We start from the raw sequence: 15,431 nt of genomic DNA, 5'->3' as shown, positions 1-15,431 counted from the left end.
CTCTGCTCCATTAATTTGGTGGTTTGTCATCAAACCACTTGGCTGCCTCTACATCAATTTCAGCCATTTCTTCCATGCTGCTAATGAATTGGGGTGGTGTTGTTGCTTTGGCAATAGTCCATAATGCTCTCCTCAAACCTTCTCCTTTGAAACCAGCAGATGAAAAATTATTGTGCAAATGTTTCACACAAAATCTGTGGGCTGCATTTGGGAAAATCATATCACATGTTTCAATTAGACTTTTTTGTTTGTCACTCATTATTGTCCATTCATAATTCTTTTCAACCTTCAAATCTTCTTTCAATAGTTTGAAGAACCAGTACCATGAGTCCTTATTTTTACCCTCTGCTGCAGCATATGCAATTGAAAAAATGTCATTATTGGCATTAACTCCAACAGTTGCTAGCAAAACTTCTACTGATCCTTTCAAAAAAGTGTCATCTACTCCAATAAATTGCCTACATCTAGCTAGGAAACCATGCTTCACTCCAGCAAAACAGATGTACAACCTCTCAAATCTACATTTCTCATCAACAGTTTTCATTATAACAGTGCTACCAAGGTTGGATCTTAGAATTTCATGCATATAAACTCCTAATTTGCTATACTGGTCTTTTTCACTGCCCTAAACAATTTTCATTGCTTTTTTCCTTGTCCTATTTGTTTCATTTTTTGTGAAGAAACGTCTATTTTCTTTTATTACTGTCTTCCTAAAATGCTCCAAATCTAATTTAGAATTACACCTAAACTCTTCACAGTACTTCCTAACTACCCATCTAGAATGCACAAGAGGGTTATCATATGTAAAACCACATGTGTGATTATCTTCAAATGTTCTTATTTGAATAGTTCCATCCCCACTTAACTTTCTAGCATATATAACCTAATTACATTCACTATTTCTGCATCTAGCCCTCACCTTCACTGTATCTTGTTTCACAAACTTACAAAACTTGCCTTGTTTCACACTATAATTATGTACAACAGTCTTGAAAAGTTTCAAACTTGTAAATGACATGTACAACTCTAATTTTGGATTGTCAATATGTTTAGGATTAAAAGAACGAGACCTCAATTTAGACTCTTCATCATCGGACTCATGGATGCTTTCAAAATCAGATTCAGAATCAGGAACCTTCTCTGTTTCATTCAAAGGATCAAGAACCACATGTTCTTTCCTGTGATTATCTACCCCCAACCATTCAGCATTTTTGTCAATATTATCATGAAATATATCATCATCACCTATTTCATAATCTGAATCAATAGTTGAAAATAAAGTCTCATCACTTGCATTGGAATTATTATCACAATTATTAGCAGCACACCCTCCTTGACCTTCATCCCTAATATTATTGTTACCATCACCATTTTGGGGTTCATTTTCTATCTCATCTACCTCATACAGATCATAACCAAGTTGTTGTACTAGAATTTCATGAAAGGATACTTCAAGGTATAAGTTAACTTCCTTAGTTGGTCTAACCTCCCCCTTAACATAACCATTCAACTCCCTACTGTTGTTTATCCTCCTAAAAGTGTTATTTTCCCAATCATAGTACACCTTATAACCATATACACCAGTACTCTCAGTTAATCTATCCACTTTGAAAACACTTAGACCTATACTCTCAATATAGTCAAAAACACACAAATCTCCACCTTCATAATGGGGATCAGGGGTATATGAAATGAGGCCTCCATGGTAACATCTTAATGTGATAAATGTGCTGCCTGTTTCTGGTTAAAGAAAACAATATATATCAGACTCTTTAAGGAAAAAAAAGCTTCATCATTTCAACGCAACAAACTGTTGACCCACACAAAAACTACCTAACAAGGACCACTTTAACTCTTTTTCCATACACATGGCCGGCAAAAACCAAGCATTATTGTTTATTAGTCACTCTCACCACAAAATTATAGTCAAGCAGCAACTATCATCAAACATAAGGGACCACATTCACACTATAATAATCAAACCAAGACAAATTTTTTAATTTATTTATACCTCATGCAAATGGCCAGATCTGAAAAAAAAAATAGCCATAAATTATAGTGGGATAAAAGTACAAACACAAAGGACCACATATCAGGTTTCCTTCTCCAAAAAAACACATATCTTTATGCAATGTAGTTGTTGATTTTGGGTATAAATACCGTAATTTGGGGGTGGACAAATGTGGAGCTCTTTCTTCTGCAATGCCTTTTTTTCTTCACCTAAAATGCTCCACGGATGCCGTCTATGCCCTTCTTCTTGCCAGTAAATACTCGAAAAGTGGATAAAACGATTGGCCAAACAAAACTTTTAGGGCTGAAGAATTGAGAGAAAGAAGGAGAAGACTGAAGCTTTTTTCCTTTTGCTATTTTTCAAATTTTCGTCCGTTAGAAAAAGTGGCTCTAGTTGGATCTGACCCGATTATGTTGGGTATAAAGTTGGATCTAACGTATCGTGCTTCTCACGTGCAAAGTTCCGTCCCAATATTTAATTTGTCCTCCATTTCCTGTCAATTGTCCTTAATTGGCCAAAATTACGGAACTTTGAGGATGAAATGTGTTTGGGATGGAACATTGAGGATGAAATTGGTCAACAACTTTGAGGATGAAAAGTGCATCAGGTATAAATAAAATTTATGGCTATTTTTTTTAAGATCAAATTGACATTGTGAAACACACAGCAAACAGCATCAACAAATTAAGAAGGGAAAATATCAGTTTTCATCTCTAAATTTTGTATCATGAACACATATTTCGTGTTCAAACTCATACATTTAGTATCTGAACTATCAATTTTTGACCAATTTCATCCGCAAATAGGACACCAATCAATTTGAGCGGAAATTGAGCACTTGATGAGCCAAAATTTGTTCAGTAAAAAACCTTACACGACTTAAATTCAGCGAAATAAAACGACTATATTCACTCTTCCAACTCCAATACCTTTCTTTCCAACTCTAATATCCGTTCAATCCAATTAATTTCCTGGTTGATGATGAAATTGATCAAAAATTGATAGGTCAAATACTAAATATGTCATGCTAGAAAGTTTAAGAACAAAATGTGTCCATGACCCAAAGTTTACGGATGAAATCTAGTATTTTCCCAAACAGGAACTACATGTTCATCTTACCAACCATGAGCAAAAGCACTTACTAATCTAAAAATCAAGACTGTCACAAACCGGAAATCAAATATCTACTTGAAACATTTCAACGATCTTTTGATGTTCAAGGCAAGGGATGCTCTCATTTTACAACAACATGAACTACTACCTTAGGCCGGGCACTTTAGAAAAGGAGAGAATCCACTAACAAGCAGAGCCTAAGAAGGATTTTTAGGATGCCAAACAGAAAGACTGCCCCAGAAATATGCACTTCAAAAGGGAGCAGGCTAACATTCTACTTTTACATACTGCAATTCAAGGATGTACATTAAGCAGAGCCATACGCGCCTTTCCACAGTGAGAATCAACTTGTTGACTAAGTCTACGATCTATCCAAAACACCAGCAGCCCAAAGGATGCAGCAAAACTACTCAATAACGTGAAAATTACAGTTCTATCACAAAATTCCCTCGAGACAGTGTACAAGGGAGGTTGTCCAAACAGTCAGATTTTTACCCGCCTAGCAGCCAGATCTTCCTCATAGTTAAGAGTTCTTGCAGCATTTAAAAGCATGTCCACACCACCAGATTTTTCTAGAGCCTCCTCTTTTTCCCCCTTTTCTACATGAGGTGTTTTTCCCTCTCCAGGTCTCTTGGTTAATCTCCTTTGCAGGTTCTCATATGTCCTTTTAGCCTTGCGTATGGACCGAATTTCAGCATCACACCTTCTACAAAACCATTTGCCCCTAGGAACCGTGCTGCGTGGTGGTTGCATGCAGTAGATGTGATATGCATGATCACACCCATCACACAAGACAATCTTGTCATCATCACGATCAGCAAGGCAAACTCTACAAAGACATGAAGGACAATACCACTGGGGGCCATAAGAATCCAACTGCTTACTGGTCAAGCATCGTGCGTGGTAAAACTTGTGGGGGCAGAAGGCATGGCCACATATTTTAAGCTTTTGACCATTTTTTATGTCCATTCTACAGACATTGCAATGAGTAATAACTTTACCCCCTTTTGCAACATTAGTATCATCATCTGTTAAACCATTTGAACTCTCCTCCAACTCCACCAGTGTTTCTGCATTACTAAGCTCATCAACTCCATCATGAACTAAAGACCTGGAGGCATTCAACCTGTCACAAACCACACAGTTGTCATGTGGTGATTCAATCCCCTTAGCAGTACAACTGGCACAGTACCAACTTCTCTGAGGACTTTCTTTGATTGGCGGCTCAATGCAGGCAACGTGATACATCTCCTCGCATGAATCACAGACGAGACAATCTCTTCCATCGGCTTTGCCTCCACATCGCTTGCAGGTGCAGACTTTGTATATGCCACAGGCATCCGTTTGCTCCACTTTAGCATGCATGTCAGATTCTTGGGTCACAAACTGTTAAACAATAAATTCCATAAGTTCACTTCCAGTACCTAATCACATAATAACGTGATCCTGAAACTACATTTCATTGCAGAAACAACCCTTTTTTCAACAGCTTCCATATAGGATAGCAAAGAAAATAATATGACTAGCGATATATTTTAATATTACAACTTCTCGACTAGATTAAAAATCTGAGCATATGATCCTGAAGAATCTAGGTGGCAAATCATTGAAAGTCCACAAGACTTTTTAATCAAATCTAGTGATACACAATTTATACAATTTGAAAAGAACTATAACAAGTGAATGTTCAATTTATGCAATAATTAATACTTACATGATGCTAACTAGAGATTGATCCAGTGAAAACACCAAAATATGATATCGTACAAATTCATGCAAATAAAAACCAGAGATCTATCTCCTATGATACTTAACCAAACACATTAACAACAATCAGAATCTCTAGCAGCTTGTCATGTCCTATGTTCATTCCAGACTAAACATCTCTTCAAAACAGATTCTAATGCTTCACCTTAAAACCCAGATGTACGGACCCCTAAAAATATTAAAAGACTGGGGGAAAGATGGGGGAAAGAAGAGAGAGAGAGAGAGAACAGTTTAACCATGCACTCATAGCATTACTTCCCTCAAACAGCAATGCAGGAAAAGTGGTTGTGAATTTTAGTTTTTACTTTCAGTCATTTGTTCCCTTTTGTACAATCTAGAAACAAACATTCAAATATTGTCCAAGCAAAGTGGTAAAATAGGTTTTTCCAGTAATACTACTTGATCTTCAAAGCCAAACCAGCTAAGCCAACCACCCTTTTACAGAAGCAAAACCCTCACCTCAATGGCACCATCATCAGAAGCAGCACGCATCAATCCCCCAATCTGACAAAGCAAACAACAATAACTACATCAATATATTGACCTGTATAAAACTGGAGGACAATGCGACAAACAAAAACTGTATAAACTGGAAGATAATAGGACAAACAAATAAAGTGACACTAAAGACAGCACAGGAACATCTGCAGGAAGGTACATCTACCTGTTTATGGTACATAGTCCTTGACTTTTCTGAGAGATCCTTTGCAAGGGCAACTATGTCTGTGCCAACCTTCTGAAGCTTGGTCCAGATCTACAAAAGTTGGTCAAGATCCAGATACAAATCATGAGAAGCACTACCACATCATCATCCTCAGCTTCATTTATATATGTTGTTCCATTCAGGGAAAAAATACTATTTGCTTTTTGCATAAAATCCATGTTCAATCTGATAGAGAAATGCCAAGACTTTTTGAAACCGTGACAAAAGAGTTGACTAATCAGCTTTTTACAACTATACACATCAAATTCCTAATATGCCTTGATGTGTTTCAGAAGTAGATTCAATCAATTACAAGAAGAAGAAGTTTTCAGCCACCAAAAGAAGTTTTCAGCCACCAAGCCCTCATCATCGATTTCGGCAGGTATAAACATTTCAAGAAAAGAGGAATGAGAACACTACAAACTCAATGGTCCTATACTTAGATCACCAGACAAGGCTCTACAGCACCTAAATGCTGCAAAATTAGTCAATGAAGCATGGGGCATCCAATTCTGTTAATAACGTATGTGAGATCAATAGCAACTGGTTCTCTTCTAACCATGTTTTATTTCTCCTGTCTCTGATGAGTACAGATCTCTTAAATCAGCAAATAAGTAAAATTACTTTAGGGATTCAAGACATTAAGCATGCAATAACAGTTATACCTCGAGCATGCTTTCAAAATATACCTGTTGAATGTCTAAAAAGAAAAGCACCGGTGATTTTTCATACGCTCCTTCCTTTATCCGCGAGTTCATGAGGCTAATATCAAAAAGTTTGTCTGCCTTCATCCCTTGAAAATTTTCAAGAAGCATGTTGCACAAAAGGGCAAACTTTTCAGACATGATAACATCAGAAAAAGTTCTTTTGCATCTCTCTGTGACTATCCAATTGTTAGTTTCATTTATAGACGAATCCAATATGGCACCTTCAATGCCATTACAGGCATTTTGGATCCGGTCATACAGACGCCCTGAAGGAGAGGAGCACTTTTTCCCATCCTCACAAGAATGAACGGACTCCTGGAGACAGAGTATTACAAACACAAATCACTTAACGCTCAAGAAATGATAGTGCTTTGTCAACCTATGTATAGTCTAGGAATGTACAAAATGGTTAGCATACCTTAACTGCAGATGTGCAGCCATTTTCTGAAGGATGCACAAGTGCGTCCCGAATACACTCCTCCAGACCACCTTCACCCTTTAAAGACTTGCATATGTGCTCCAGTACAACATTTCTTAAGTGCTTAAGTGAGGGATCATAGGAAAAAGTCATTCCCACATGCATTCCCGTCCCAGCAACACCAGCGTGTGCAGAACAACATTCATTATCCACATCCCACAGTCCTTTAGTCAACTGCAACATATCAAACAGCAATGGTATAACTACCAAAATAGCACAAGAATAAATGCACAAAGGCAGATAAATAATAAAAAGATCCCGACACATAGGTTTTAATATCTTCCATAGGGGAAAATGACATTACAAATATCCTAGTCTTTCGAATTGTGATAAAAGGGAAAATAAGTCATATACGGACATGTTGCCTTGGCAGACTAATCACTTTTCTGGTTTGATAGTTTGTCCAGGGCAAAACGTAGAAAAGTTAGAACTAAGACACAACTCTTGTCAAAAAGCATGAAGAATGGTGCTAAAGGAGTGTTTGACTGGATTCTAACTCACCAGTTGAGGCCATGACACTACATTTAAAAAAGCTAATTTCTTGTGATGTGAAATTTTGATATTTCAAAAGTGCCCTTCACTGCAACATCTTACATCAAGAAACAAAAGGGCATTTTTAAAGTAGATTTAGTTTGTAGTTAGACTAACTACCCATTTTCCTCCTCGAATGTAAAACCGACAATATCCTAGAATTCCTTCACAAGCTATGACCACAGAGTGTGCAAAAGTGAGCAGTTTGCGCAGAAAAAGGTTTTCCAAAAGAGCAGCAGAGGCATCTTGTATTTTCCACAATTCAGTACCAAAAAAAAAAGCCGCATAGCACCCTTGTGTCAATTTCTAAGGACTAAAGATATTATGCATGAGGATTGGCAGGAAATGGATAGATTGTGCTAATAAAGAAGAAAAGAACAAAGAAATACCATCAATTACAATTGTGAGTCCCTTGGCGAAAACAAGAAGATAAGACAGTGGAGTGTTCAGTGGAAATGATATTGATATGAAATCTCGTTACCAGCAATGGCTGCTGGGACATTATAAAACTGAAATTGTTGTTCGACAACAGTCACGTAACAGATATTTATTTTTATTCCAGCATATTGAAAAAAAAATTTCCAAACCTTTTTGCATCTTTAGCACGTGTTTTCAGATGTTCTATCTCCATCCTGTAAGAATTTTCTCAGATGAGGTAAAAAATCTAAAAATACTATAAATTCAAAGGCTATTCACTAAATGCCTTCACAAAATTTTTTATTTTTAACTTAATAAAATAATGCAAATCTGCACACAGTTGATACTAGGGAAACAGATACAAACTAATGTCTGATATTCCTGGTAATATCTGCATTGATAAAGAATCTGGTACAATGTCAGAAGGATAATGAGATTGGAACTGAGAACAAGAAGAATTATAGGAGGCACCTAACAGCTACATCCATCTACAATTTGGCTTTCTAAAACCAAAAATATAAAATATAAAAAAATAAACCAAGTTCCTGCAGAAAACTCATTCCACCAAACAAAAAAGGTATGCTGGCTTCAGAAAAATCTTTAATGTGCAAAAGAACTCTTGCAACCATATCAATGCTCAAAGAAGAAGGGCAAGCCTGCCATACTACAGTATCAGTTCTCTTGGACTTGCAGAACATACATTTATATATATCCTATTTATCACAGGAACTTTTTCTGTCAAATAGTTTCTCCTTTTAATCCTAGTGGGAGAAACCAAGATCCGAAGTCCAGCCAATCCGAAAACATGTGTTAACTCAATAGACAGCTAACATGTCTTTTGCTTTCTTATTTCATTCTTTCCCAGCAATACCCTTTACGCTAACATTTTTGTTTTTCTAATGGTCTTGACAAGAACAAATTCCACTGCAAACAATCTCTGAAGCAACTTATGCAGGAGCAGCTATCACATTCTTCCTATCAACTCAATCTGTGCATAAACTCAAGTTTTCATCACTTGATGTCCAAGTGTTTTGTGCTAGTTGTCATGGCCTTTCTTTTCCTAAATGAAAACAAAAATTGTTTAAAAGGGTGACTCCTTTCTCACTGAGTCAATTTTAAGTCCAGAAATAAAAAAAAAAAGGAACAAATAACAGACTTCAGGGAATGTCCAAGATGCTGTGTGTCCTACTAACAGAGCAAGAGAAAAATTACAAGGTTAGGCTCAAGAAAAAACAAAGAGGATGCAGCTAACCATAAACTATACAGATAATAAAAAGAGATGATACATACAGATCTCTGGCACAAACAAACATATTCAATTCTATTTAACCATTCAGATTTGTTCTCTTCTCAAGAGAATCTCTATTCAATCTCTTCATCATGAATTTTGATTGCAAAAATTTAATCATTATCTGCATGTTTGTGCAAGACACTTCAGTAACACTTTTATCAAAAATGTGACTACTATCTCATGCTGTCAATGGAAATAGCATAACGTTACAGATACCAACACAAGGAAGAGAATGATATTAGAATAGCATAGTAATAGCCATGGAAATGCTTGAAAAAGAACTGAAAATTTTTAATAGCTTAATACAGTTTTAAAACTCAAACTAGATCCAAATGCCACCACAGAAATAGCATGGCAAAGGATGTTTCAGTTAACGATGTATCAATCAACCCAGCTTAACATTCTCTCTGTTCTTAATAATTCACAACAGCTTTATTGCAAACTTGCCTTTTCTTCAATTTGACCAGCCAAATCCCCTGAAGACCTTACATCTTCAACTGCTTGGGCACGTTTTCTCCTCTTGTATGTCCGAAAACTCTCTCTTGAGGACCCCGCAATATTCCCATTTGCAGTCTGAAAACTCTCTCCTGAGGACCCTGCAAAATTCCCATTTGCAGTCCGACCATTTTCAGATTGAACAACAAATCCATTCGTGTTTATATTTCCATCCACAGCCTCGCCAACTGACCCCGTGACACCAGCACTACCAGTATTATCCCCATCTTGATCAACCATCTTACCTTTCAGGTTAATTGGAAAAAAAATAAATCTAAAGTACAAAAAATTTGCATCTAAAAACTCCTAGGGTGTCACCGTGCAATTCCAAATCTTTACAACCACAATTCTTCAACTTCTCTGCAAATTCATACAAACAAAAGCAAACCCATCTTACCATCAAAATGATAAAAGGATCACAAACGTAAATTCCACAAAACAAACAACTTTTACAACCAGAAAACTAGGGCTTCACAATTTAATTCCACCTCTTAAAATCCAATAATCTTCAGGTCCTTAGCATAGGCAGCCAAAGGCAAACCCGTTCCCCTATTCTCATAATACAAGACTTTTTAAACTAGAAATCAACAAACTAATAAGCAAAACTGCATTCTTGAATCCAATTCGTTTCAGAAATATTCAGGCAAATCTAGTTTCACACATGCACAAACACATTAAACAAAGAAAACCCATTTGAAACATCGACTACTCAAGAATTTCAAAGACCTACATAGTCATAATTCCGCTAAAAATTCCCAATTAGTACCATAAAAACAATGTGCTGCTATTATACATTACTGGAAACAAAACAACCAGATAATAATCGCATTTCAAACATAGAAAAGACAAAATTCAAGAACTCAGTACCTCTAAAATCACTAAACTTGATCAAAAACAAAAAGAAGGAAGAAAAGCCAAAGAAAAGTAACAAATATGACTCCTCAGCTAGTATAAAGTTAACAAAAACTTAATTCATAAAAAATAATAATAAATTACATTAAACAGAGTAAAAGGCACAAAAACCACACGCTAATGCATTTAGAGGACCAGAGCAATAAAGGGACTTACTTGTGTAAAACAAGGTGGTGTTTCTGAGCCCTAGAAATGAAGAAGTTCTGACTTCTGAGATAGAAGAGAGAGAGAGAGAGACAGAGACAAGAACAGGAGCAAAAGAAGAGTTACCATCCGAGAGGGTGTATTTTAAAGTTTAAAAAAATTGGAGGGGGCGTTTGGGTACTTTAAAATTTCCGGTCACTCGTGACGAGCAACTGATAGGACTGTCAATGGGATTTGGCCAACCCGACCTCAGCTCGTTTGGTTCCACAAAAAGCCCAATGAATCCGACTTTTTAGTGAACTGGCCTGAGTTTGAATCTAAAAATTAGATTGGAATTAAATATTAGCCGAGTTTGGGTCTCATTAGATTCAAATTCAATATAGGGCCGACCCTTTAATTACTTATATATATATATAATATTTATATTTTGTTAAAATATAGTATTACTAAATATTAAATATATATAAATTACAAATCACAAAATACATTTGAAGACTCTTCTATGAGTTTTCTTGAGAACCAATATTAGTAATGTATAACTGAATCTCTAACTTTTCTTATTAGTTGAGTAAATTTTTTTTTTGACATAATATTGGTTGATTTCTTTTTGGTCTAGAAACACAAATCATCAAGCATGTTTGGATTTAAATCACAAGGCTATAAAAAAGTTCCAACTTTTAAAGATGTATTGACATATAACCGCATGTTTTATTACTATTTTTCATGTATTTTGAATGAATTAAATATAAATATTGTTGAAAATTTTTTGATTTATATACTTTTTAAGAATCATTATTTGTTCATGTTTAGTTTTAATATTATAGTCTTATAAATGTTAAATTAGTTTTACAACTTAACAGTTAGAGTAATTATATTAAAAAAATTAAGGAGTAATAAGTGAGTTTCAACTAAGGTCGAATAAGGCTCACAACCCGAGTATTATGTGAGTTGAGTATGAATTTCACATTTATTAATTCGAAATTCAAAAAATATTGCAAATTAAATGAGTTGAGCTCGAACTTGTAAAAGCCCGATTCATTAGGCCCGATTGACAGATCTAGCAACTGAACATACCCGTAGCTACAAGGTCGTCGGTCTTTGATTACTTGATCGTGCATGCCTGTTTTAATATGATGGTTTACTTATAGCAGCCGGTTAAAAGAGGACATAATAATATAATATGGGTCATGGTTTTGGTGGTTATAGAAATTTTCTTGTATTGTTGTCATTTGTCATTCATCGCTCCATCATAGGGGGTTGCAAAAGATCCGAGTCGAGTCAAATTTTATCCTCATCGAATCGAAACTTAATTTAGTTTTATGAAATTTGAATCTGAACTCAACGAATTCTCAATGTAAAGTTCGAGTTCGAACTTGACTCAAATTCGAGTAGAGCTTGAGTTAAAAAAAAATTTTATTTTATATTTAAAAAATGATTAAAATAATAATTTCTCTTAAAAAATAATAAAATATTAGAAATATGAATAATTTTATTATTGAAATTATATATATATATATATATATATATATATAATCGAGTCGATTCGCGAGTTAACGAATTGAGTATCTTTGAATTCGAGTTCGACTTGGTCAGTTCAAACTCAACTCGCACTCGATGTTGATCAAGCTCGAACTCGAGCTGCTCGTAAGCAGTTTGATTCGTTTGTAACTTACTATATCATCACTTTCTTTCTAAACTTTATTCATCATTTTTTGTGATTTTGTGTCATGATAATGTTAATAAAGAAATTGGAATTTTCTTTTACACTAAGCTGATGAAATCTTTTTTTAAGTCTTACTTTCTTTAAAATCGAATTATTACTTCTTTGGATCTGTTTGACGTTCCAATTTCTCTACTTGCAAGGGTATTTTATAATTGTATGATCCTTTAAATATCATAAAGACTTTGAAATGACATTAATGGCTCTGTTTGTTTGTTTCGTTTTGGAAAAACATTTTATTCATTTGTTTGATTAAAACACCCATTCATAATAATTCTCTTAAAAACATTCAAAAAAAATCTTAAAACTATCTAAACTCCCACACGCACACAAAAAATATCCCAAAATATAAAAAAGGGTTATTATCACTTTACCCCCTTAAACTATATCACTATTATCAGTTTACCCTCTAACGTTATATTTTAGTCACTTTACCCCCATTGATAATTCAACTCAATATGTTAAGAAATTTTGGACAAAAATACCCTTTATTTTATAGCATTACTACATTGTTATTATCACTTTATTCGTTTAGATTATAGTGATACAATTACTTTAGTTTCTAATATTATTTTCTAGGCATTTTATCTCATCGTTAATCTAACTAGTATGATCAAAAAATTTTAAATATATTTACCCACTTTTATATATCATTAAAAATAAAAAAGTTGGAATGGTTATTCTTCTTTTTTTTTTTCACTTTAAGAGATAGAAAACATAAAAATAAAAGGGTTTTCTCAAATTTCTTTTTTCTTCACATTTATTAATACTAGGAAAAGAAAAAGAGATTGGAAAGAAGGAGACAAAAAATTAGATTTTACAAAAAAAAATAAAAAAAAGTCTAAAATTATTGTATTACTTTAAAGTTGTCGAGATTAGCATTGGAATTTGGTGATAAACAAAAAAGTGAAATAATTTTAAAATAATAAAAGTATTTAATTCTTTCTTATTTGTAATTTTTAAAAAAAGAATTGAGTTCTCTCTCTCTCCCTCTCCATCTCCCCCTCCCCCTCTCCATCTTTTTATTTTTTTCAATATTAATAAGATTGTCAAAAAATAAAGAAATTAATACTTTGACTTTTTTTCTTGATACTAAAAAGGAGAAGAGTCACTCTAAATTTTTTATTATTTTTATTATGCAAAGAGGAGGGTATTTTTTTTTAAAGTTTTTTAACTTACTAAATTGGTTTAATGGTAGAATAAATTGCCTAAAAAATAACTCTAGGGGGAAAATTGATAATGACGCTATATTTTATGGGGATAAAGTGATAATAATTTTAAGAGTTAAACATGTTTTTTCACTTTAATTAACAAACTCCGTTCAGTTTGACCGTTAGTCTTGGGAGTAAAGTGACTAAAAGATAACGTTAAAGGGGAAATTGATAGTAGCACCAAACGTTAAGGGGGTAAAGTGATAATAACCCTATAAAAAATACTCACACATCACTTTCCCTTCCAATCAACTAGCTCTTCCCGCCACTCTCCATTTCCCTTTTCCTCATCGGTCTCTTTCACCCCGCCCCCCTCCCCCTACATCTCGCATTTTCGCCTCCATCATCCTCCCTCCACCCTATCACCTTAACTTTTTTCTTGAAGTGCTTAAAAATCTACGAGTGGGTACTAAATTAATTCACAAAACTACCTTTGAAACCATTAGTTTTATATGTCAAGAAACGAAAAAAAAAGAGTATCATCAAGCGTGAAAACAACAGCAGGTGTGCATAAGTTCACAATCTTCTTTTGTAAATCAAGAACAAGATGCTGCTGAAAATAAGCATTTGGAAGATAATATGGGGTCTATCCCCGCCTGCAACAACAGGTCATTTCTTTTCTTCTTTTGGAGACTCTCTCTCACAATTCTTGTCCTGACAACTTAGCACTCTTTTAAAAGAGGAGGTTGTAGTATCAAATCCCTATTGTCCAATAATGAATGGATATAAGGAGGAATCAAATTCACATTTGTGCCTAGAATGTGAACCATTTAAAAGAATCTGGAGAGCATCACAACTCGGTTTTAATTTCGACGCAGGACTGGGGCTGGTGTTGGAATTTTACTGGATGGCTGAAAATGTCGACCAATACTGCACTTACCAAAGACCTGATCAAGCTTTCTGCATGCATTTTTATGGCACTTGAAAAAGGAAGCAAGCACGAGCCAAATTCATTCATCCTATAGTCAGCTTGTAAGATGTGGAGAGGATATATAGCCTATGGTGGATACTATACTGCAGAATTAAATCTGCGCAGCTTACCTAGGAATGGATCAACAAATATTTGCATATATAGAAACAAATGTAAACGCTTATTTTGTGTACATAGACATAAAAATGTCTATGAAAAAATATTGGTTAATCAGTACACAAGTATTTTTTTTCCCTTATATTACAAAAATCAAAGAGACGTTTTGTGTTACGAAATAATAATATATACATTTAGTTATAAGTAAATGATATTAGCATTCTGAAAAATGTTCCAGACACTCTGCCCTTACTCATTATTGCTAAGAATGATATAGAACCGTAACCTAAATTCTGTAACAATCTAAATGCCAAAATTAGCCCCAAGGCATGGTAAGTCATTACTATTATGCATTATTTTTGTGGAGACCTCTACATTTTTTTTTTACTACAAAAATCTCAAAAACCAAAACCAAAATGGAAGAAGAAAACACTACTATAACATTGGTTAAACTTGTAAAGTTCAACCTAAAGAATATGATTAACAAGTCCAAAATCAATAAATAACTCCAAACCACGAAGGCTAGCATTTTACTCAGGAACTGCTAAATAATTTAGAATTAATCTTTTATACACTGATAGTATATACATAATTATCATTGAATGCATGACAACTTATTTAAATTTAAATTTAAAATTCAAATTTTGCTCTATGTTATACATCCAATCGTAATAATATATACACTGTCAGTATATATAAGATTCATTCAATCATTTATACTCACATCGCATTTATAGAATCGTCACTGTTTAGAATTTCCTCCATTATTAATAGTACAACAATTTAGGACTGGTGTAAGAGTTGGAAAAATTGAATAAACTAAAGAGACAAATCAGGGGGAGCTAGCGGTAAAAGCATAGTGGGGTAATTTCTTCTCCTACAATATTTCATTAACCAAAAAATA

General features: G+C 34.4%; 1 protein-coding gene across 2 annotated transcripts; it reads right to left on the bottom strand.

Moving 5' to 3' along the window:
• Positions 1 to 3,171: 3,171 nt before the first annotated feature.
• LOC113750062 (PHD finger protein EHD3) lies at positions 3,172 to 10,666 on the bottom strand. Of its 2 annotated transcripts, XM_027293980.1 has the most exons (7): positions 10,582 to 10,666; positions 9,466 to 9,873; positions 6,720 to 6,953; positions 6,284 to 6,616; positions 5,556 to 5,645; positions 5,351 to 5,395; positions 3,172 to 4,510 (listed from the first exon to the last, which is right to left on the bottom strand). In XM_027293980.1, the coding sequence occupies exons 2-7, from the start codon at positions 9,751 to 9,753 to the stop codon at positions 3,608 to 3,610; spliced, it is 1,893 nt and encodes a 630-aa protein (XP_027149781.1). In that variant the 5' UTR covers positions 9,754 to 9,873; positions 10,582 to 10,666; the 3' UTR covers positions 3,172 to 3,607. The 2 variants fall into 2 exon arrangements, with proteins under 2 accessions (XP_027149781.1, XP_027149782.1); XM_027293981.1 differs by lacking the exons at positions 9,466 to 9,873; positions 10,582 to 10,666 and adding an exon at positions 7,898 to 7,944.
• Between the last annotated feature and the right edge of the window lie 4,765 nt (positions 10,667 to 15,431).

This window comes from Coffea eugenioides, chromosome 10 (assembly GCF_003713205.1).
Source record: "Coffea eugenioides isolate CCC68of chromosome 10, Ceug_1.0, whole genome shotgun sequence".
Lineage (NCBI taxonomy): Eukaryota > Viridiplantae > Streptophyta > Magnoliopsida > Gentianales > Rubiaceae > Coffea > Coffea eugenioides.
This window is presented reverse-complemented; position numbering and strand designations above follow the sequence as displayed.